Source organism: Octopus bimaculoides, chromosome 21, assembly GCF_001194135.2.
Source record: "Octopus bimaculoides isolate UCB-OBI-ISO-001 chromosome 21, ASM119413v2, whole genome shotgun sequence".
NCBI classification, from domain to species: domain Eukaryota; kingdom Metazoa; phylum Mollusca; class Cephalopoda; order Octopoda; family Octopodidae; genus Octopus; species Octopus bimaculoides.
This window is the reverse complement of record NC_069001.1, coordinates 8,357,170-8,381,303: the sequence shown is the minus strand read 5'-3', so window position 1 is coordinate 8,381,303 and position 24,134 is coordinate 8,357,170. Positions and strand designations below refer to the sequence as shown.

The window sequence follows — 24,134 nt, the reverse complement described above, 5'->3', positions numbered from 1 at the left end:
ACAGAAAATATTTTAATGGTTTTACATATATATATATATATATATATATATATACACACACACACACATATACACACACATGCACATGCATGTGTGTCTGGTGATGATAACTAGGTTATATTTGCTTAATAGAGATACAGATACAGAACCAGAAATATAAATATAAAGGCAAATAGACATAAACAAACAGAAATATAGCTAGCAAGATACATGGGTATAACTACAAACACCTAGTTCAAAATAGAGATATAGAGAAATAGGCAGATCTATGTAGAGAAACAACTAACTTTTAGATAGAAAGGTAGATAAAGGAATAAACAGACAAATAGACACAATGACCAATTTAAGATTGAAACAACAGAGGATAAACTTCACTTCCAGCTCAATTGAGATCAAAATATGGAACTAATGAAGTGAAATTTCTTAACTATCCAAGGATTACTGCTGTTCAATGTTGAGAGGAAAATATTTGATGATTGTGTATGTTGTTGTTTAGTCTGTCTCTGGTAAGCTCAGACAAAGCAGGACCATGATAAAAAGCACCTCAGCTATGACTACCCTGGCTTTCTCTCATACATTAAGGGTAGAGAACTGATAGACAATATATCCTTCCTTTTTCAAGATGGTATGGGAAATGTGAGAGGGATTTGGCTGATATTTCTAGCAGATCAAGCAATCAACCACATTATTTGCTTAAAATATTCAGGTGATCTTCAAAATATATTTCAACAGATGTTTCAAACATTTCATCAGAATTTATTACCAATCAGAATTTGGTAATAAATTTACCCAAATTCATTTAAAAAGATTTTCTTAGCATTTCTTCTTAGTACAAGCTAAAATAATGTGAGCCAAATGGAATAGATATTGAATTACCTCAACATAAAGAAAGAACTTAAATCAAATGCAGGTATTTCCTTGTGTTTCTGGTAGAGTACTTTATTCTACACAGCCTCTGTTCATCTAGCTGTTAGAATGGAATAGATATTGGAACATCAGAGAATGTTGCTAGTAAGAGACTGACAGCTAATCCTGGAGAGATTTATAATTCTCATTGATGCCATAAACTGGAGATAATGACCAGCTCTCAAGAGGTTCTTTGCAGATTAGAAATCAAGACTTGAATAGTTTGGTATTTTTTCATTTCTTTCTTTCTCTAATTATTAATTTTCCTTTTAGCATTAATTCTAATACAAGAAAGATTACCATTTCCTGTAAATAAGATTATAATTATCCACACTACTAACCTAATTTTTAGATTGCATATATACAATATATCTAAACTTAATCTTTACAGTGTTTATTTACAACATTTATGTCTCACCTTTTGTAAGCATATTCACATCCTTAGAAGATATATCTACAATATTTATATATCCACACCTCATCTTTAGTGTATATATTTACAATACTTATACTGACAGTTTATCATTTGATGTACATTTACTATATTTACACCTCATTCATATAGTGTATATTTACAATACTTATATCCACATTTCATTTTTATTGTGCATATTGACAATACTTATATCTACATGTCTTTCAACAGCATATATTTAGAATATTTGTATATCTGCATATTTTAACAACGTATATTTACAATCTTTATATATCCACATCTCATTTTTACAGTGTGTATTTACAATATTTATATCTACACCTCATCTTTACAGTGTAAATTCATATATTTACATCACATATTTACATTTGAGGGTGCAGGTAGTCCTAGAATGAGAAGCCATAGTTAACTGGGAAGTTATATTTTTAAAGTAAGGGTGATCATGTTCTTTAATATACTTTTGATGCATGTTGATAAAACAATAGATATTTCCTGTAAGGACTCATATATTACGTCACAGAAAACTATAAATGTTGTCTAGCCTCCTCAGTCTTCCTTGATAAAACAGATCTACAATCAAAAGTATTCCAATCATATAACCATCTAGACTTTCTACTCAATCAGAACAAACTTGGGGTCAAATAACTACAGTAACTGACCTCAAGCATTATCAAAAAGTCAGATTTGACAATGGGCCATAGGGCCATCATGTCTTGCAATAATGAAGCACAAGAAAGTTCTTTTTTTTTTTTTGCAGATTTTTTTTTTCATCCTTTACTTGTTTTCGTCATTAAACTATGACGATGTTGTAGTACCACCTTGAAGAGTTATGGTTGAATAATTCAAACCAGTACTTTTTTTTTAAATAATCATACTCATGAAAGATGTGATCCTCTGGCCTGTCTACATGTGTAGCAACCCTGAATATGTGTGACTTAAATCATAGTAACCCACCCAACCCATGCTGGCATAGAAAGTGGACATAAAATTATGAGGATGATGATACATATATGTATATATGCACATATATATATAATTACATACACATACACACATATACATGTAGACACTCAGTAAAGTAGAATTGTCAATGACAAGATCATAGATGTACAATAAAATACTTTAATACCTATTATTATTATCATCATTATTTTTATTATTATTATTACTATTATCAATAACAATACTACAAATATGCATATGTATGAAAAACTAGGATAAAAAGATGTGTGTTTACAGTACATATGAACTGAAGTGAGAACATTGACTAGAATTGCTACTATGTGTAGCTGAGTGCAAATGGCTGCTCTTTTAGTGGCACTACTGTGATTCAGTAGACAAGAGGGAGGTTTTGTGCAATGAACAATAGTCAAGGCTTTATTGAACACATCCTCTGTGGCGACTACAGACATCATATTGATGAGGTGCATCTTTGTGGGCAGACCAACAGAACAATTGGCTGACAACACATCTTAGTAAACTAACAAAATGGAAGTCAAAGTGTGTATATATGTGCGTGTGTGTGTGTGATATATATATATATATATATATATATATATATATATATATATATATAACGTGTGTGTGTGTGTATGTGTATCATCATTATCTACCACATTTATCACATGAAGGAAGGAGTGAAAATTTGATTACTGAGTTGCTATGATTGTGGCAGAAATGATATATAGATTTGTGTGTATGCAGATGGGTATGTGTGCATGTACATGTGTGTGTGTGTGTGTGTGTGTGTGTGTATACATATATATATTATACACACACACACAATGCCATATATAAGATAAAAAATATAAACAGGATTACATAATATCCATTATCTTTATCTTCTTAATCCACTGATGTGTCCAACTGACCAAACAACTGATTGAATGAAACCTTAGTTTGGATACATATAATCTTGTTAGCTTTATATGACAAATATTAGAATTTACACACACACACACACACACATATATATATATATATATAAGATTTATGTAAGTATACACACATCTAACCATACTAATGCTAGCTACATTCTACAGGGAAAGAAATTTCTAACTAAATGCATCTAAGAATATGAGAAGAAGACTAGAAATGTAAAAAAAATTGAGCAGACCTAGAATACTTGCAGTACCCATACACACCTAGGGTGCCATTTCCAGATCTATCTAAAAATACAAAAACGGCCTTCAAGAAAAGTAACAACGCTTTAATTTTATTTTAATATCATCCATCTATTTCAATAATTAGAATATATGGCTTATGTTGAAGAGATTACAAAAAACATACGTGATTATGCTAAATTTGATGCATGTCCTTACAAAGAATAGCTGCTTATAGGTCACATTTTGTATTATGATTTATTATTATTATGTATTGTTATTATACGTATATTAATATATTGTTAAAGTATTCTGTAAATAATATTAGATGTTGTTACCAGTTATTAAAAGGATTTATATCATTATATAAGGTGTTTGTATAGTAAGTGTATTTACCATACATTGTTATATATATATATTATCACATTATTAATGTAATTTTGTATCATTATACATACTATCGTCCCACTATATGTGTATTATCATGTGCTATTCTATTATAATTTGAGAGAGAGGTGAATAGTATCACATGTAATAATATCTGTTTTACCACTCTGAAATGAATCAAAAATTATTACAACTTTGTTTAAAAATGACAGTCTACTGCATTTGTGAAGACTACAATGACAATATCAAAGAGAACTAAATCACAGTGTATCAAAGAGAATTGAATAAAATTACTTGTACTGAACCAAATTCAATGGAACTGTATTGAACTGAGCCCAACTAAACTGTAGTGGATTGGAGCTTGAGTTAACTGTATTGATTTGGGCATAGCTCAACTGAACTGTAGAGGATTGAGCTCAAGCAAGTGAAGTGAGCTTGGCTGAACTGAAGGGAATTATACTGAAATGAACTGAGACATGACATCTTCAAATAGATTAATCTCAATCTAAAAAAAGAAGGTGATGGAGAAACAGTAGTGAAAAAGACAAGGTTGTTGCAGAAGGATAGGTGAACTTTTGAACATGTAGACATGTCTTGAAAACTGAATGGATGAACACTGATGAACTGATAGTTAACAAAAAAATAATGTAAAAAAAGTTAAATAAATGAATGAGAGAAAACTTGATGTATTAAAATCAAAAATTAATTAGAAACTTCTAGACATCTTGGAATAATTCCTCAAGCTCAAACTAAATTCCTGCCACTTGAAGGACATTTTCTTCTGCATTAAAACCAAAACGTTTTCCAATATTGTTTAATAACATTAATAAATACGAAGATTTTAATTTTGTGAAACATAACAATTTGTGACAGAAAACAAGACAACTTGCCCACTGGGAGGACTTGAAGCTTGCATCTATCGCTTTTCAGTAATTATAAGTGGATATTTATATGGATGGAGAGATGGGTGTGGGGAGAAAGAGAGAGAGGTTTATTTTAACAATGTAATTGCTGACAATGGTTCTATTGTTTCAACGCATTTCTGTAGAAAAGAATGTATCATAAAACAACAAATGCAAACAAAGATAATCATGGCAATAATAAGTGAAGGAGGTTACTTAATAGAAGTGAACATAAATAACATATGAGGGAGATAGGCAAAAAGAAGAGGATGTCATGAGAGAAAAGTGTGGATGGGAACTGAGTAGATAGAGAAAGGGAGAGACAGAGACATAAATAGAGAGGTGTTCTGTATTGTAATTGGCAACATGGTTACTCATCAAGTGATATATACACAGTTTGCATCTCACTATGAAGCCTTTTCTCTCTCAAATTGGCGCACATACAATATCTAGTAATGAGAAATATCATAAATTAAGAAAAATAATACATAAACTTCAGCAAGAATGTTCAATATCGGCAGCAAATGAGAAATCGGAGAACAGTGCTATAATATATCTAAAACATATTTTTTGTATTTTTTTACTACGTACATGTATGTAGAATAAAAAGAATAAAAGATTTTAGAATAATTCACTTACCCGTGATTTACACATAAGCATCACTTTGTCAAAAAGAAAAATATATCTAGAAAGGAAATGAAGGAAAAAAAAAACATTTTACTAAAATTTAAATCTTGCTCAGAAAATATCGTCTCAAAGGGATTAGAAATAAAAATTAACACATTAGCATTCAGATTACTAAGTCAAATATAATGTTAATTCATTCACATCGTTTTGAATTAATCCTGCATTATCTCATAGCTTCAAGATTTCAAGATCTCATAGGTGTTTTCGCTCAATAAACACTCACAACGCCCGGTCTGGGAATCGAAACCGCGATCCTACAATCACGAGTCCGCTGCCCTAACCACTGGGCCATTGCGCCTCCACATGAAATGAACTATCCTGAAGCTAAATAACAATAACCAGGATGGGATACAATGCATAATATAATCCTAGATGCACCATGTTCTTAATGAAAGAGAAAATGGTCAGAGTTGGAACAGTGAACATGGGTTTGCCTGATCAAGAATGATCTGGGGCTACACAACATTTGCAAACAACCCCGTTCCAGCAGAACCATTCAAAAGATTCTTTTAAATGGGAAGAGAAGTTCTTTAGTTACTTACCTTGGTCGTGCTCGGTTATCAGAATGACATCTCACTTTCAAATCACCATCTTTCTGTAAACGGCCATAATCCTTCAGGGAAATATTAGGGGGCTGCAAGACAATGATAATGGTCACTGATGAAAAAATACATACATATCAGTAGTGACTTCATATACTCAAGAGTACATCATTGCCTCAGGCTGGTCCAAGCCTTGTGAGGGAAACTGTGTATACAGAGACTATATCGAAGACAATTGAATGAACTTTATCTGTAATACAAAAGTCCATCCATGTCAAATATTGCGTGATGCTAATGTAAATTGAGAATTATATTGTGGACACATGTGTCTTAGGAATACTCATCCATTTGCACACTCATTTCATAAATAGATAAGCCAGTTGATTGAACAGCTAAATGTTCACACCTGTAACTAATAAGGGATCCATCATGTAATGATTATGTGTGTTTTGTAGTATATATGCGTTGTGATAACCCCAGGTGAGCCCTGATTGAGCAGGCACATGATCAAAGGCCATTCCAGCCATGATCATTGTTTTTTTAGGACACATTATCCAACTTAACTTTTCTTGAAAAATAGTAGGATGAGATATGAGGGGGATTTGGCTGCTATTTCTAGTAGGTCCAGTGACCATATCGGTGCTCATTCACTGACTCATGTCTTGATTGTTTCTGAATGAATTATGTATGCATTGGGATACTGTCTGCGTGGGAAGTTGGTATTAACATTATTTCTGTTGACATGATGATGTAGTGAAGTAAACCAGTTTATATAATTGCTGACTAATCATTTCTGAATCATGGGAAGCACCATCATCATGACCATCATGACCATCATCAACATAATCATAATTACAGCCACCACAACTATCATCAAGACCACCATTATTATCATCATCACAATCATTATCATCATCATCATGACCATGGTCACCATCACAACCATTGCCATTATCACCACCACATCATTTTTATCATCATTATCTCCGTTATTTCATATCAAATTTACCCATGCTTTTATGAATGGGATGAGTTTTGTTTCTATCTTTCCTTTTTCTTCCTCTTTGTGTTTGTGTGTGTGTGTGTGTGTGTGTGTGTGTGTGTGTGTGCGCGCACGTGTGTGTGTGTGTGTGTGGAGAGAGAGAAGGAGAGAGAGCAGTAATAAAAAATTTAAATGACAAGAGTGTAAAAATTGTGTTGTGGGCTCCATTAGCTTATAGCTGTTTCTGCTATACGATGCAATGCGCTCATCATTTAGTGCTTATGTATCACCCTATAGCTTCATCAGAGTTTCAAAAATAAAATGCAACTGTATTTGGGAAAGCATTTACATTTATATGTATATATATACAGCATTACCATCGAAACAAGCATAAACATATGTAGGAAATGAAGTATATATATATAAAATATTGTCAACATCAGAGAAACCATCATTCATATTCTGTGATACAAGGCTTTGGGTTGTATCCTCGCTTCTAAATGGGTTGCCTTCACCAAGACACAAGTAACCATATGACTCTTATGAAAATGATTATAAATAGGTCCCTTTGAATAAAGGAGACAGGATAGATAAAGGGTAAACAAATGGGGTAAATAAAGAGAATGATAGTAGAGGATATACTCACCATCTGTAAATCAACAATACTGCAAAGAGAAACAAAACAAAAATGAAATCATGTTATATAAAAACAGAGCTGCTTAATTCGAAAATAACACACAGCCATCACTACTATCATGTTATCATTATTACTGACACGCTAAATTACAGCCAACCATCATCGCTCTTGAGCAAGTATGGCTTGGTAACATGTATCATGCTTTTGCTAATTGCTTCAAATTTCTCAACATTGACTCAGTGAAACATCCAGGATGTGACAGTTGGAGGAGGAGGAGAGAGAGAGAGAGGGAGAGAGAGAGAAGAGAGAGCTGCACCAGTATCCCACTGGCACTCATTACAGTTGAGTAGGCTGAATCAACATGAAATTACACAATGCAATGCCCAGTCAAGAAACTGAACACACATCCTTCTGATCATGAGCCAAACACACAAAATACTGTGAAGGCCATAGCAGCACACTAACCACTCCTACTTTAACTACTATGGCACAGCTCTCATCATCATCATCATCACATTAAAATCATGCTATTAATATTTTCAGCCTAAGACCACCAATGTCTTTAATATCATACATCATTTATTAGTTGCTGCTGACGATGATGACATCATTTAATGCTGTCATCAAATCAAGTCAGTAGATTTAATCCACTACATGGTTTAATACTACTGAGTATGTGGTCCTTGGGTGCTTTTAGTGAAGTCTATTCCATTGCTAGCATTCAGACCCAGTCTCCAGTCTGCCTCTCCACCTATCAGTATAAGAGACCCTGAAAATGGTCATGAAAAGAGGAGGCCCTGAAAGGAGTCATGACCACTGCCCTTCTACCTCTGATTAAGTAATTTTAAAAATAAATAATTCATAATACACACTAGTGTCATCACATGCCATTAATGTTATCTCATGCAGGTTTCATCATACACTGGCATCAATGTATTATTATTGTCATTCAATACCATTATCCTATACTAACATTTGCTGTTAGCTGGGATATGGTGCAAGAGAATCCAAATGCACACTTGTTAGCACCACAACATTATTTAATTATCAATATCACAAATTTAATGTATGTGTGTTGCTTAATGCTTGTAGCTACAAAAATCTCTTTAAAGATATATAGTAAAGGCGAAAGATTTATCCACTCGAAGGATATATAGTGTGAGAAAAACACAGTATATTTCAAGGCTAGGCAAAACAGAATTGTCTTGGAAGTGAAAAAGAAAGAACAGATAATATTGCAGTTTTTGCTGCTTGTTGGTGCTGTATGTTCACTCCACTCCCAAAACACATCTGCAAAGCCAACCAGAAGTATATATAACTAGTCTCTTTGACAAAATACAACAGCTACAAGTTTTTAACAAAACACATACATTAAGTATGTAATGTTGATAAAGTTTACATTATGGAGTTGCTTCTAATACAAAATTTGAATTTTTACTTGCTGGTGCCATGTAAAAAGCACCCAGTACACCTTGTAAAGTGGTTGGCATTAGGAAGGGCATCCAGCTGTAGAAACTGTGCCAAAACGGCCAGTTGGAGTCTGGTGCAGCTCTCCAGCTTGCTAGCTTCTGTCAAAACATCCAACCCATGCCAGCATGGAAAACGAATATTAAATTATTACATGATGATGATGGTGTAATAATTTTAGAAGTAGCAGTATAGCCACCCAACCACTGACATAACAATCACACAAACTTACCGTTTCTACCATAACCACAACCATTTCCCCCACTGACACTACTAATAATACTACCACCACCACACTAATATCAGCAACAACGATGGAGAGGAGTCCTACCTGTTTTGAATTTCTTCAATAAGGTCAACAGCTTCATTGTCACGCTTCACTTCATTTACATATAATGATAAATCCTGAAACAGAGAGAGAGAGAGACTTACTCAATAATTATAAATGTGTGTATGTGTGTGTGAGTATGTGTGCGCATGCGCACATGCAAATAAAAGACCCAAATCCAAGAAAGCTAGCAGTGGTGATAAGATATAAATTGCTGGTGATAAGATATAAATTTCAGTAAGTTTACATGCTTTTGTGTGAAGAAAGCTCTAACATGTTGGACAAAGCCTTTAGACAAAGAGATTTAAAAAAAAAAAAAATTGGATCTTTCAGGTTATCAATATCTGGCAGTAAAGAATTTAGATTCTATGAATTTGTGTGTGTATTTGGGGTAGGAACAAAGTATTTGAGTTTGATACTCTTTTTGCATTTTATTTCATTCTATATACACGACTCACACCAACAACAAATATACTCACAGCAAAACAGATACATTGACAGCAAAACACACACACACAAAGACCACAATATTTAATGGATTTCCATTAGGTTTCAACAAGGAATATTCCAGTTCTCAAACTCAACTGCTTGGTCAATGAATTGTAATGCATGTGGCTGAGTATTCCACAGGTCTATGTATCCTTAATGCTTTGTCACAGTGTGTGATGAAGCTAGCTCTTTGAATTACAGTATGTGATCACGAGATCCTAGATTATGAAACCCAAAGCCTCAGGATTTCAGAGCTAACTTCTTTACCACATACCCCTGCTAGCATCCACAGTGCACACGTACAGTATAGCACAATCAAACGCATTCAAATGCAGACATAACATCATCAAAGACACTGAGTAATGATGCTTGTATTTTAGAAAATTTATAAGAGACTGACCTGCATAGCTTCTAAAGCTATTTCTAGATTCTTCCGATCATCATCCGTTTTATCTGTTTGTTTAATTAATTCCTGCAGAGAGAGAATATTTAAAAGAAATAAAAATAAAGACAAAGTAAGTGTGTGTGTGTGTGCATGCGTGACAGAGAGAGCAAGAGAGAGAGAGAGACGGAAGGGGTTATAATCCAAGCTGTCCTCATCAATGTAGTTAACATGTATACAACTATTATCATATTTATATCATTATTATGATAAATAATAATTTTTATATTTGTAATGTATTTCCAATACTATAATGAAGCGCGTGTAATATAGAATTAAAAATATACAAACTTTTCCAGTCTTTGAATGAATGTGTGTGTGTGTACAATTATATATATACAATATGAAGAGAATATGAAGATATAGATTGTTTAAGGAGTATGTATTGCTCATCATACCTTCAGTAACAGATGATATTTGAGGACACGCTGCATCGGCACAGAGAGAAGGTCTCGGAGACGAAATTTTCCATCATTTGCTCTTGTCTGACACTCCTTGAAGTGTGAAAGAAGATTATGGAGAGAGAAAGAAAAGAGTTAGATAAAAGCAAAAAAAAAACAAAAAAAAAAAAAACGAATTTAATCAATGATCAGTGATAAAATAGAAACAACAGAATCAAAATAGCAGTAAATATATTATCAGTAATTATAACGGGGATTTGAAACATTGTTTATCAAACAAAAATACATGTTTAATGGCTGGTGTCAAACTAGAGAACCAACATGTTGCTAATGTTACTATTATAATTGTGTACAGGGGGAAATTCATGGTTGATATTCAGTTTTGTAGTATTACTCCCTAATACTTATAGTGCCAATAGACTCGCATCTGGTTGTCTCAACATATTTCAAATTTCCACATACACATTGTTTTGCATGACCATCTGTCTAGGATTTTGTGATTTCTAACCTTCTCCCACAAACATCTCAACAAATCTCAGTATTCTCAGTAAAAAAGAGAGATTATGACTGTGATACAATGAAAGCAATATTTACTAAGCAAGTGAGCACTATTATACAAAGAAATAATTAGACATAAAATATCATAAAAATTATTAGAATTGAAAATCAAATGTGAAAATATTATCAAGTGCCTAGCAGAAAGCTGCCCTGAGAGCAATTTTTCTGCTAGTTTAGCAAATGTTTCCAGAACCATGATCAAATATCAAAGATATTTTGGTAGTTCAAAAGAGAGTTTTTCTGAACTAATGAAAGATGAATAGGGAACTGTGGAACAAACAACAAATAAAAAAGATTTAAAAAGCAAATCAAGAAACTTACTTCAATGGAATTTCTCACTAATTCACTACGCTTGCATGCTTCATCAATGAGGTCTTGTGCCTGGGGCAAGTTGGAACAAAAGTCCCCATAAATGAGAAATTTAGGTTTATGTTTAATGAATACCTCACTAATTTTAGGTACACCTTTCGAGCAGGCTTTCAAGAGTTCACTGTGAAAGGCCTGGTGAACTTCCAAAAGAGGCTGAATAAGGAGAAAGAAATAGAAATGTTAAAACATAGATACAAGATACAAAATGCTGGAACAAAAATTTAGTTGGGGCGAAAAAATATAAAGATCACTCTTACTTCTATGTGCTTGAATATAATTTCTCGCTCTTGTGAAGGTAAAACATTTCGAAGAGGTTTACTAAAATGCTGAAAAGATGTGGAAAAAAAAAACTATAATGTTTCAGACTGTTAACATACTTTTTAGAGGTGAAGCATTTTTTAAAAAGAAATATGTATATATACACTATGTTTCCATCAACTTGATCTCCAACTAATATCAAGTGTCTTATTCTGGACACAGACAGTGTATCAGAGTGAATTTGAGTGATTTCATTTGGCAAAATAGTTTAACCAAGACAATAAGTGAACTGTGTGTTGAAGCTGGACATTCTTACCACATTGATACTGTTCCAATATTTTCATCCCTCGACTTGAGATCTAACACAGAGTGTTCTACTCAGATAAACACTACTAGCACCAGTATATTTGAATTTATCACCCATAAAGAGGTTGCACTTAGGTCTTATCCACTTGACCACCTGACCTCTACTGTGTAACAAATGAAATATGTAAAGTGGGGAATGAGGCGCACATGTTTCAACTCAACATGTAGCAATTTCAACAGTCTGGGAAAAGCTGACATAAGTCATGAGTACTTACCCTTTCGTCCAGACTATCTTACAAAAAGGAAAGAAAAGAGAAAAAGAAAGAAAAAGGAGAAATAAAGAAGGAAGGAAGAATGGTTGGTTAGACATTCAGAGATCAACTCACAGGGGCTCAAACTGAACATCAGCCAAATTGATTTCAATGGTTAAGCCAGGAAGAAAGGGTCAGTGCTGATGACACTGATCCTCACCTCCTGACTCAACCATTCAAGAAAAAAAAGAAAGGGATGTATTCTCTTCCTTCTACTCTATGTGAATGGAAGGCAGGGAGGTGGGGCCCTGCTCCTTTTCAACTTAATACTGGGTCACTGAAAGAATAAATTACTTACATTCACAATCATTAATAGGGCTTCAACATAATTTTTCTCTGTGTCAACCAACTCTTTGAGGCAGTGGTCCCGTTTTGTGGTTGGAGGTGGCATTCCCGTCTGTAAGTAAGCAGAAAGAAGCTATAAGACAGATTAACTATCGTAAAATGGCTACAACACATTTCATAAATACCAATTTCATTTTACAGGGAATTTATCATTATTATAAATTATCATCATCTTCCTCATCATCATCATCATCATCAAAGTCAGACTAAAATAGAATAAAATAAAAAAACAAATAAACATTTCAAATCATTTTTAAATGTTATTAATAAAATTTGATAAAATATTTGGAACTATTAACTATATCTTAAGGGATGAAAATGTTTTCATATTAATAATCAGCTTTATCTCTTGTCATTACCTGGTGTCTTATTCTTGAAATATGTATATAGGAATCGATTTCCATTGGTTTCAACAATGAGCTTTCAGTTGTTTGATCAACTGAACTGCCAGGCTCATTTATATAAGTATGTAAGTAACTAAGCACTACACACACACACATGTACCCTTGACATAATTCTAAGGCAGGATTTGTACAACAGTGTAACAAAACTGGATCCTTAAATTTCAGGTACAATCCATTCAACAGGCTCCCAAACAGTTTCTGTCTACCCATTTTCACTCATAAGGTTTGAATCAACCTGAGACTATGTTAAATGACATTCTTACCCCCAAGATGCCACACAAGGGCATCAGACAAGAACCTCAACTGCTAAGCAAACTTCTGAACCATTTGGTCATGCTATAGTTCTGAACAGGATTCTAACAAGGAATTTATTACTAAATTGAAGTATTGATGCCTATACAAGTAATGCTATATTTTTAAGTTTTTAGTAAAAATGATATTGAACTGCTAGCAAGTACTATCTGGACTGTTCCTTAGAATTTTCCTTTTTTTTAAATTTCCACTGTGTTCTCCATCAGTCATAGAAATTTCATCCTAAAATTATGTATGACTTCCTTTTTCCATTGCTACATCTTATTCTTAGTAAGGTGTTGTTGTTTAACCCTTTGGCATTTACATTATTTTGTCAAATGTAATGCTTATTTATTCAGTAACTTAATGTTTTAGAATGATATAGTAGAGAAACCAGGTCTGGCCAGTTTGGACACAAAACAGAATATTTTGACCAGATATGGCCAGTTTAAATGTTGAAGGGTTAACCACAAGTCAATCCTAATCAAATAGACATATGGCCAAAGACATTCCAGTTGTCTTTTTTTTTTAATGGATATCCTGAGCATAATCCTATGTGTCCTTTTTGATAGCAATGTGCAATGAGGGTGATTTGACTATTTCTAGCAGGTTGAATCTTCCTTGTTGGCTAATTATAAACTGGTCTGGTATGGGAGCTGTTAGGGACTTTAAAACCAAAAACAGCTAGCATGACATCTCCAAATGTTTGACAGATCTAAATTCAGTTTGAGAGAGAGAGAGAGAGAGAGAGAGAGAGAGAGAGAGAGAGAGAGAGAGAGAGAGAGAGAGAGAAAAAGAGAGAGAGAGAAAAAGAGAGAGAGAGGGGGGGGAGAGAGAGAGAGAGAGAGAGAGCGAGAGAGCATGTGTGACAAGGCTGTATCTTTGAATCACAGGTGTAATCCATTCAATAAGATTCTTGCCCAAGACATCAACCAGTCAGATCGAACACAGGACCTGGTAATTACAAAGCTAACAACTTAACCATTTGTCCATGCCACATCCACTCTTAACCATTCGGTCAAGCTGTTTCCATAGATATGACTGAAGGACACTTTGGATACTGTAGTCCTAGAGGCAATGTCTGAATAAAAAGCAAGAATAACTACAGTTTGACCACCATTGATCAAATGTCTCTGTTAGGGTTTTGAACAAGTTCTACCAATTAATCTAAGATTAATTTAATTATCAATTTGCAGTACAAGCAAAAAAAAAAAAATCTATATGTAATACAAATAAAATTGCATGTCTTATATCATTAATATCACATATGTCATGTATGTAACATGACACATGTAATATGAGTAATATCACATATAAAATATCACACATGTAATATAAATAGTAATATGTGTCTATATTTTACCACAGTAATCTTGATTTACTTCATATTCAATAAAATCACATTTTTCATATTTATAAGCACACTATATGTGTGTGTATGTGTGTGTAAAAAACAGGCCAGTTGAAGTTGATTACAAATATGTATCAATTATATAACATAAAATTAATATATTAGAGATAATATAAGATAATATATTAAACCTAATCTGAAAATGGGGATGGCTCAGTGGATAGATGAGACAAGCAGCCAGGTGGTGATGGGTTTGTGTCCTTGACACTAGCATTAAATGCACTGTCTCTGTAACAAAAGTAGGAACACCTTGTATTATTATGAGTATGGTTATATTGTTAAGAAGTTCTCTTTGCAAATACATGGTCCAGAGGTTCAATCCCATAGCACAGTACTTAGGCAAGTGTTTTCTTGCCTTGGGTTGAACTATGCTTCATGAGCGAAAATCGGTGTACAGAAACTTAACAGAAGCTCATTGTGTGTGTGTGTGTGTGTGTGTGTGTGTGGGTGTGTGTGGGTGGGTGTGTGTGTGTGGGTGGGGGGGGGTAGTATATTGGTAAAAAATGACAGTAAATCTAGTGTTTTCAAATACCTTGGGGTATTTTTTCTACCCATGTAAAACAGGTTCTCCTTTATCACTCTTGACATCATAAATATCACAAGTTGGAACTACATAACCAACCTTGCTATCATTCACAAAATGCAAGATACAAAGAAATATTTAAAAAAATATAACCTGCAGCTGTAAGCTGAGGCAATGCCGACAAGCTGACAGGTGTTCAATTAGCCTTCTGTGCTAAAGTAAACTCTTTTTTGTTTTTTGAGAGGTAGTATAGTTTTGAGAGGAATGTAAACTGCCATACAGCTTTTTACTCCTCAAGATACGCACTGCATGAAGAAAAATTATTTAACGGTACCCCAATGGTATAATGGGGAAAGAGTTAAAGGAGACTGTGGCAGAATGTAGAGGTATAGAACAATGTAGAGTAAGGTATTTAGCACTGATACAGTGATTCTCAGTTGTTTTGACTTAGTGGTATACTGGAGATCAAAGAAATTACTGATGCAATTCATTTAGGAAGTTGTATATAGAAACTAATGCTTACCTTGTGTTATTTATCATATTTGTGAATAATAATAACATGAATTACAAGTCTCCAAGATGCTCAAATATTAATACAGATTTCTGTAAAATTTATAGCAGTACTTTTGAGAAACATAGCTCTAATGTTTCTCTAAATTAACATTAGTTAATAGAATTTTTGAGTACTCGTGTAGATTTTTTTTTTTTTTTTAATTCATGCAATCCTAGCACTTCTCAACATCATATAATCATCCAATGTAATAAGAACATCATATCTGTTATCTACCTCAGGTGTTTAGGTAGCATCCAGTGGATGTGTAAATAGAGCAGATATCAAGAAAAAGTTTCCATAATAATAATTGTTTCTAGTTTAATAATAATAACATAATGTAATTATGGTGGTGGTGATGATGATGATAACAATAAACAATAATAATAATAATAATAATAATGAAGATCTATAACATTAGCAGAGGGTCATACAATTTAGGGAAGAAGAGATAGTTAATTATATATACGCACACACACACACACATACAATAAAAATATACAGGCCTCAGAAACCAGAGGGATACTTTATTTTATTGAGTCTTGGCAGTTACAAAATCACCTCAAACACAGTGAGATTGAAACTCTCTAGCATAGCCACAAGGTTTGCAATTTAGGGGAAGCAGGTGGTTAGTCAATACCTTCAGCCCAGTATTTCATTGGTATTTAATTTTGTCAACCCCGAAAAGATGAAAGGCATGGATAACCTTGGTGTGGTTTTGAACTCATAACTAAAAGCTGGAAGAAATAACCAGAGGCATTTTATGCAATGCTCAAATCATTCTGCCAACCCATCAACCTCTACGTTAATAATAACAAGTACTCAAATTGGGTGGTATAGAGGTGGGCAAAGTCAATTAAATCTATTCCAGTACTTTATCAAACCCAGACGGGTGAAAAGCAAAAAGTTGACCTCAACAGAATTTAAAATCAGAACATGAAGACCCAGAAGAAATACTGCAAAATATTTTACCTGATGCTCTAACATTTTTGGCAATCTATCAGAAAAGGGTAGTCATAAAAATAATAATAATTCTAATTTTGGCACAACGCCAGCAATTTTTATGGAAAGGGATTAATCAATTTCATTGACTTCAGTGTTCAACTAGTACTTATTTTATTGATCTCAAAAGGATCAAAGTTGCTCTTGGTAGAACTTGGATTCAGAGTGTAAGGAGCCAGAAGAAATGCTGCTAAGCACATTGTCCAATGCGCTACTAATTCTGCCAGCTCACTGCCATAATAATAATAATAATAATAATAATACAGTAATAGACAAGGAAAATTGGATTTGTAATCTGACTGATCCATCCAGTCCATTTGATACTAGGATGGTGAAGAAAACAGATGAAAAGATGAAAAACTGCAACCCCTTAGAATTTGAGATTACACATCAGATCTGTAAAAGTTGTACCTGTGATAACTGGTGCATTAGGGACTGTGTGTGATGAAATAATCAAATGGATACAAGGAGATTGTAGAGCTTCTACAGGAGGTTTACCTCTTAGGAACAGAAAGGAACAGTAGGAGGGTTTTGAGCACTTGAATGAACAGCAAAAATGATAAAGATGAGAGATTTTGGTAAAAAAAAAATAAATAAAATAAAAAAATAACAACACTGCTAAAATATTGGCTTCAAATTTTGGCACAAGACCAGAAAGACTGGGGGGAGGGAGTTAAGTAAATTTCATTAACCTAGTGCTCAACTGGTACTTATTTTATCAACCCCCAAAAGGGTGAAAGGCAAAATCAAACCTCAGCAGAATTTGAACTCAGAATGTAAATACAAACGAAATGCTGCTAAGCATTTTGACCAGCAAGCTAACGATTCTACCAGTTCGCTGCCTTAACAACACTACTAAAATATCAGCAACAGTTTGATTTAGTCTGGAGAAGTGGCTGCAAGATTGGTGGTATAGTCAGATCGGTCAGGTAAGGTAGAAGGGCAGGTGGCAAACAATAGATCTGGGATATACATTGAGGAAAAAAAAATAAATTTTAAAAAAAACAATAAAAAAAATAACAAACATAAAGGAAACCATACAATTTCTTGTTTAACACCAAGCAGAACATGCTTACTAAGAAAAGGAAGTGATCGGCAACACTGGTGAGGGGGCATGAATGTGAATGAATACATGCAAACCATGACATATTAAGTTTCCAGGATGATACAACATCAGCATTGATATTCTACCATATTATTTAAGAGAGGGAGGGATAAGATACACACACACACACACATACATACACACAAACACACACAGAGCTAACACTAAAAACTCCCATGAATATAAATCCATGAAGGGGATTCTATTTAGTAGTGCAACCTGTTAGACACAGCAACTAAATCTCCCTCAAATTGCACACTATCATTTTAAAAATAAGTAATGCATACATTGGATAAAGCACGCCTCTAAAAACAAGGCAAGGTTGATCACAATTGCTCGATCAGGATTGACCTGGGGTTACATGACAATCTCGTTGATAAAAAAACTATCGTTCACCAAAGAATGTGTATGATGTAAAATGTCCTGTGTTGCCTGCAGTGTCTTGGTGTAGGAGATGAGATGATCCTTTCAATGTCATATCTGTTTATCATCTATGGACCCACTGAGGTAAACTGAATGAGAGAACAAAGTACAAGTTCCAGTTTCACCTGACCTATTTCAACAGTTTGGTCTGATCTACAGTTCCGAGAGATGTGATACTTGTTGATGGCACCATGTTATACATACATACATATATATATATTTATATATATATGAACAACACAATGTTTATATGTAAAACCATGCTGTATGTGATATAGTGTCTTGTGTCATATCTGTGTGACACCATGGTTAAAAACCACCATGTCACATGTAACACCATCCATTATGTAAAACCATAAAGTATGTGACACCATGTTACATGTCATACTGTCATGTTATGTCATACTGAGTCATGTGACACAAGTCATCATCATCATCGGCGTTTAACGTCTGCTTTCCATGCTAGCATGGGTTGCATGATTTGACTGACGACTGGTGGACCAGGAGGCAACACCAGGCTCCAACTGATTTGGCAGAGTTTCTACAGTTGGATGCCCTTCCTAACGCCAACCACTCCGAGAGTGTAGTGGGTGTTTTACGTGCCAACCGACAAGTCATTATGCTGTATGTGACACAATGTTGTAGGAGGCATTCTGCCATAAGACGGTGTCACTTTTGGACCCATATTGCTTGAAACAATGCATTTGTTATATGTGACACTGTACTACATATGATGGTTAAATTTAATATAATTTTAAAAGGTTGTAGATTGTGGGGTGGGGACCAGCAGCTGTCTGAAGGTATCTGAACAGGAAGGGGTGGGACATGGAGGGGTAATGTGAGAGAAGGAAATCTTTTCTGTGCTGACTTACTGTGGAGAATCTTTGATGTCGAATACACAAGTGTTCATATATCTGTTCATCTTCCTCGCCGTCGTACACGACATCATATAAATCCTGGTTATCATCCAAGTCATTCTCACTATATACAACAACAACGACAACAACAAAGCTTATATGGATTACAACAACTAACAACAAACAAACACCTACTATCAAAACAACAGCAGCAACAACAACAACAAAAAACAGCAAAAAATAAAAAATATAAAATTAGAAATCAAGAATACAAACTAAAATAAAATAAAATAAAATGAAATGAAAAGACAACATTGATCAAACAAAATAAAACAAAAAAATTATCAAATTAAAAATTAAAAAAACAGCAAATGGAAAGAAAAAAAATAATGAAATAAAAAAAATATAAAAAGAAAAACAGCAAACAAATCACTGGAAATAAATTTCTTTAAAAAAAAGGGAAAAAATAAAATTAAAAAATAAGGGGGAGGAGGAACAGAGGTGGTGCAAGGTGGTGGTGGTGGTAGTAACATCAGACTGAGGTGAAGGGCAAGACTGGAAAGGAAGGGTGAACATATTAATTCTATGTATAGTAGCAGATAGGTTTGTGGACAATGGTCAGATTGTGGTAGTGGTTGTAGGAGGCTGAAGACAAAAACTTGTGATAAATTACTAAATAACAAGAGTAAAAACAAAAATAAAAGACAAAATAAAACAACAACAAAAAAACGAATGTAAATGCTCAAGAGAAATTGTATAGTTGTTGTTGTTATAGTTTAGTCTCCCCCCCCCCCACACTGCCACCTTCCCCTCCGTCCAGTCCAGTCCAGTCCTAATCCAACAGACATATGAAGGTGATCGTAGTGGTGTTCGTGGCACGACTGATTTCAATTATGGTGTTGTTGTTGTTGTTGTTGTTATTGTTTACTCTCAAGTTCTTCAAACTGCAATAGACCTACGATCAAAGGCGTTCCAGCCATGACAATCCCATAATATATCTTCTTTTTTTATGATATTTTTTTTATGGCTCAATCAAAAGAGAAAAGCAATCCTCCGTCTCAATTTTGAAAAGCATCTAAGACTGTGGGGAAGTTGGGAGACTTGACTCACATACTTGCAACAGAGCAGACAGACACTGCTGAAGGCACATGAGAGCCAAGTGGTTGTGTTAAACTATATGACAGAATTAGAACTGCCACCAAAATTAAGACTACATTATCCAATGTGCATTTCTTTTTCTAGACAATAATGCAATTTAAGGGAGATTTGACAGATATATCTTGCAACCCCAAAAATTGTGAAGATGTTCCTTCTAGGACTTGAAATTACCATGAACAGCCTGTCCCATTAGCTTGTCGTGACAGTGATTATATTGTTAAAGATCAATGTCAATGATGCAGGCATAGAAATGACAGAGCTTCATTATAAGAAATAACATAAGAATGATTTGTTGCCATTTGTGAACAAATTGACAGGATGGTAGCAACAATTAGTCTAAAAAATGAACTTCTAGAACATAGCATGAGTTTCCAAATCCAATCACTTGCTTGAATTTTGTGTGCATGTGTGCGTGTATGTGTGTGTGCATGTGCATGCATGTTTTAGCATTAAAATTACATGGCAGTTTCCATGATGATAAGAGATGAAATTTAAGACATTTATGCATTATCAGAGCTATTATTTCTACGGTTGAATAACTGTGTTCGTCACTCAACAACAAAGTAAATATGGAACCTGTTCTCAGCCTAGCATAGTAATTTGCCTTGAACAGTGGCACATCGGACATCTAGAAGCAACTCTGATATTTGAATACTTCCTTTTCATCTCTAGTATATCATCTATCCAGACACAAGTCAGGTATCATACATAAAAAAAAAATACACTCACAGAACATGAATCAGTGATTGAAAGTCTATGCAGTTGCACAACCTGCAAGAAATTGCAGCCAAATCTCTCTTATATTACACCCTATAATCTTAAATACAGAATGTAACAATGAATAATGTAGCCTCACATATATACAAGGAGACAAGTGCTACTCTGCGAGCCATCAGCTGCCGGTATGCGGCAAGTTTCCAGAAAAGAAAGAAACATTATAAAATGCTTATGTATTATTGTATTATTTGTTTGCAAAATAAATATAAGATAAAAGAATTATCAACTTTTATTATAGTCATTATATATTTTGTTTCCAGTACAAATTAATATTACTAAGAAATATTACTGGTCCCTGGCACATTGGGAAAAAAAAAACTGCCGGTATGCCACATCAGATAGTTTGAAAAGCACTGGGTTACACTATACTTGCTAAAAGTGCAAAACAATGGGATGGAATCCAAAATAACAGTTACAAAGTGAACTTGTTAACCAAACAACCACGCTCATGTCTAAAATAACCAGAATAATATATATGAACCCTTAACATACTGCATTGGTAGTGTATATGTATCTTTCTTATCTATTATCTGGAGGAGGGTGGGGTGGAATTACACAGAGGAAGAACTGTAGCCACAAACTATGCAGGACCTCCACTACTAAACTGTGAGAATGGGGTGGTGTGAATCCATCTATTCATAGTACATGGCTGAATAGAGATGGCAATGGATTGAGTTACTCTCCCAGCTGGAGAGAGAGAGAGAGAGAGAGAGAGAGAGAGAGAGAGAGAGAGAGAGAGTGAGTGAGTGAGTGAGTGAGTGAGTGAGTGAGTGAGTGTGCGTGTGCGTGTGCGTGTGTGTGTGTGCAATTGAATGTTTGAACAAGTGGCATATGAATGCTTGTCCTTCCTCTGAGCCTAGGAATATCTTTGGTCATGTTTATACTGGATGAAGGTTGTGAAAAGTAATTGTAGATGTGCATGTGTGCATATGAATTTGTGTGCGTGTATGCATGCATGCAAGGTGTATATATCTACATGTATATGCAAAGTGTGTATATCTATTTGCATGAAGTGTTATATATTTATGTGTGTATGCTTTTCTATATATGTGCATGTCTGATAAGGTAACATTCGACTACATCAAGGTGTGGCAGTTCATCTAACTAATAGGCGGGACCATCACCCATCAACATGTAACAAGCACTAGCTCATCAATGAGCAGTGTCCTCTCTATGTCTCTTGTATCACTACTACAATACCTTCTGCTCCTCCCAGCCAGAAACCCAGATACCAGTCCCCAACATAGCCCAATCCAAATGCATACAATGTGACCACCTCTTCTTCTTCTACACAAGAACTTCAGTGATGAACTTGTAAATCAGTGGGCTAAAGAACTCACCTATCAATTATAAACTGAACAAAGAAGCTCACAGTCAAAGATAATTAGACAAAATACAAGGTACTTGTGATTGTAGGGCTCACACCTAATTACTGTGAGGTAGAGGACATTAAATGGCCTCTTGACATGTGCCCTCCATAATTAGTTTGCTTTCACCTTAGTAATACAGGTTATGTATCAACACTAGCAAACATTTACTGAGGGTGTCTACTAAACAAAACTGAACAGCTGACATGGTGAGAAGGAAGAGATTTGAAAATACATCAGTAGTTTGAAGCATTTATCAAAGGGTCTCTGACACAACACATACACAGATCATGACCTTTCAACCCAAACAGTCTAAGATCAATCCCTTCTCAGGGCTCTTGTTCCAAAGACTGGCTGCATCGGCGAAAGAACTGACTTCGTCTCAGTTTAATCACAATAATTCTTTATTCATTCATCAATACCTCTCTCTCTCTCTCTCTCTCTCTTTCTCTCACACACACACAGATTCTAAGGTGTCAGTCATGGAAACAACTTGACTATGACTGTTGTTATGTCATGTCTGTTGTAAACAGCAGTATCACCTGTATGGATAGATGTCTTGCCCCAAATCTTTGTACAGATCCTCTAATTCTGAAGCCCTGTGGTTACAAAACAAGCTTCTTAGCTACACATCTATAATGAAAACTTAATTCCATGTCATATGTATTCTACTGTTGATGACTTTCATCATCTACCTTTGATCTGAATTGTTACACATTTTCATAACTTTCATTTCCAAAGTGCTTAACATTTCTGAGGAGAAAGAGGCCATCCCTTAAACTGAGCCAGCAGCTATAAATAGGAACACAAGAACCCTGAACAGAAAACTATTTAGAGTGAAAACTAATAAAAGCAAATAATAGGATTCATAATTCTGGAAATTTGAATTGCTACAAACATGACAAAGTACTTAAGACATTTCAGCAAATTAGAAACATAATGACTATATTTATAAAAATTCTTTAGTTGGAAGAATGGTAACAATAACCGAATTCAGATTAGGTTTGGAAAATACTGAGGAATTTGTATAATACAGAACTTAGAACATATTGCATGTGTGTGCATCTGTTTTGTTTGTTTCTGAGATGTTTTAGAGTGAAACAAATGAGACCATAGCTAATATGATACATTTGGAATGAGGAGATAGGGTGATAATGCCATAAAGTAAGAAACAGAAAATGAGTTACATTTCATTGCCATGGGGACTATGCTGAAAGGAAATGTGTAACATTTGGGGCTCAAGTTTTTCATCAGAGAAGATATAACAGATTGCCAAGTCTAATGAAAGGCTCATCTACTCACACCAATCTAAAATACCACCTTTTTTCCCTTTTCTTTTCTTGGGCCTTGATCTTCAATTACATTTGATTATATAGAATAGAGCACTAATACAGAGAAGGGTGTATATCAC

At 34.4% G+C, this 24,134-nt stretch overlaps 1 protein-coding gene across 9 annotated transcripts in view; it reads right to left on the bottom strand.

The window, feature by feature from the left end:
- Positions 1–24,134, bottom strand: part of LOC106879297 (protein vav) — a 109,668-nt gene that overhangs the window by 36,476 nt on the left and 49,058 nt on the right. For 3 of the 9 annotated variants that reach the window (XM_052975516.1, XM_052975510.1, XM_052975511.1), the window contains exons 4-13: positions 19,437–19,545; positions 12,809–12,928; positions 11,893–11,961; positions 11,588–11,788; positions 10,706–10,801; positions 10,266–10,337; positions 9,380–9,453; positions 7,591–7,609; positions 5,963–6,054; positions 5,373–5,418 (exon numbers count right to left, since the gene is read on the bottom strand). In XM_052975516.1, coding sequence (XP_052831476.1) covers positions 5,373–5,418; positions 5,963–6,054; positions 7,591–7,609; positions 9,380–9,453; positions 10,266–10,337; positions 10,706–10,801; positions 11,588–11,788; positions 11,893–11,961; positions 12,809–12,928; positions 19,437–19,545 — 898 coding nt within the window. The remainder of the gene's footprint in view (positions 1–5,372; positions 5,419–5,962; positions 6,055–7,590; positions 7,610–9,379; positions 9,454–10,265; positions 10,338–10,705; positions 10,802–11,587; positions 11,789–11,892; positions 11,962–12,808; positions 12,929–19,436; positions 19,546–24,134) is intronic. The other 6 variants (XM_052975512.1, XM_052975514.1, XM_052975517.1 and 3 more) reach the window with 3 other exon arrangements.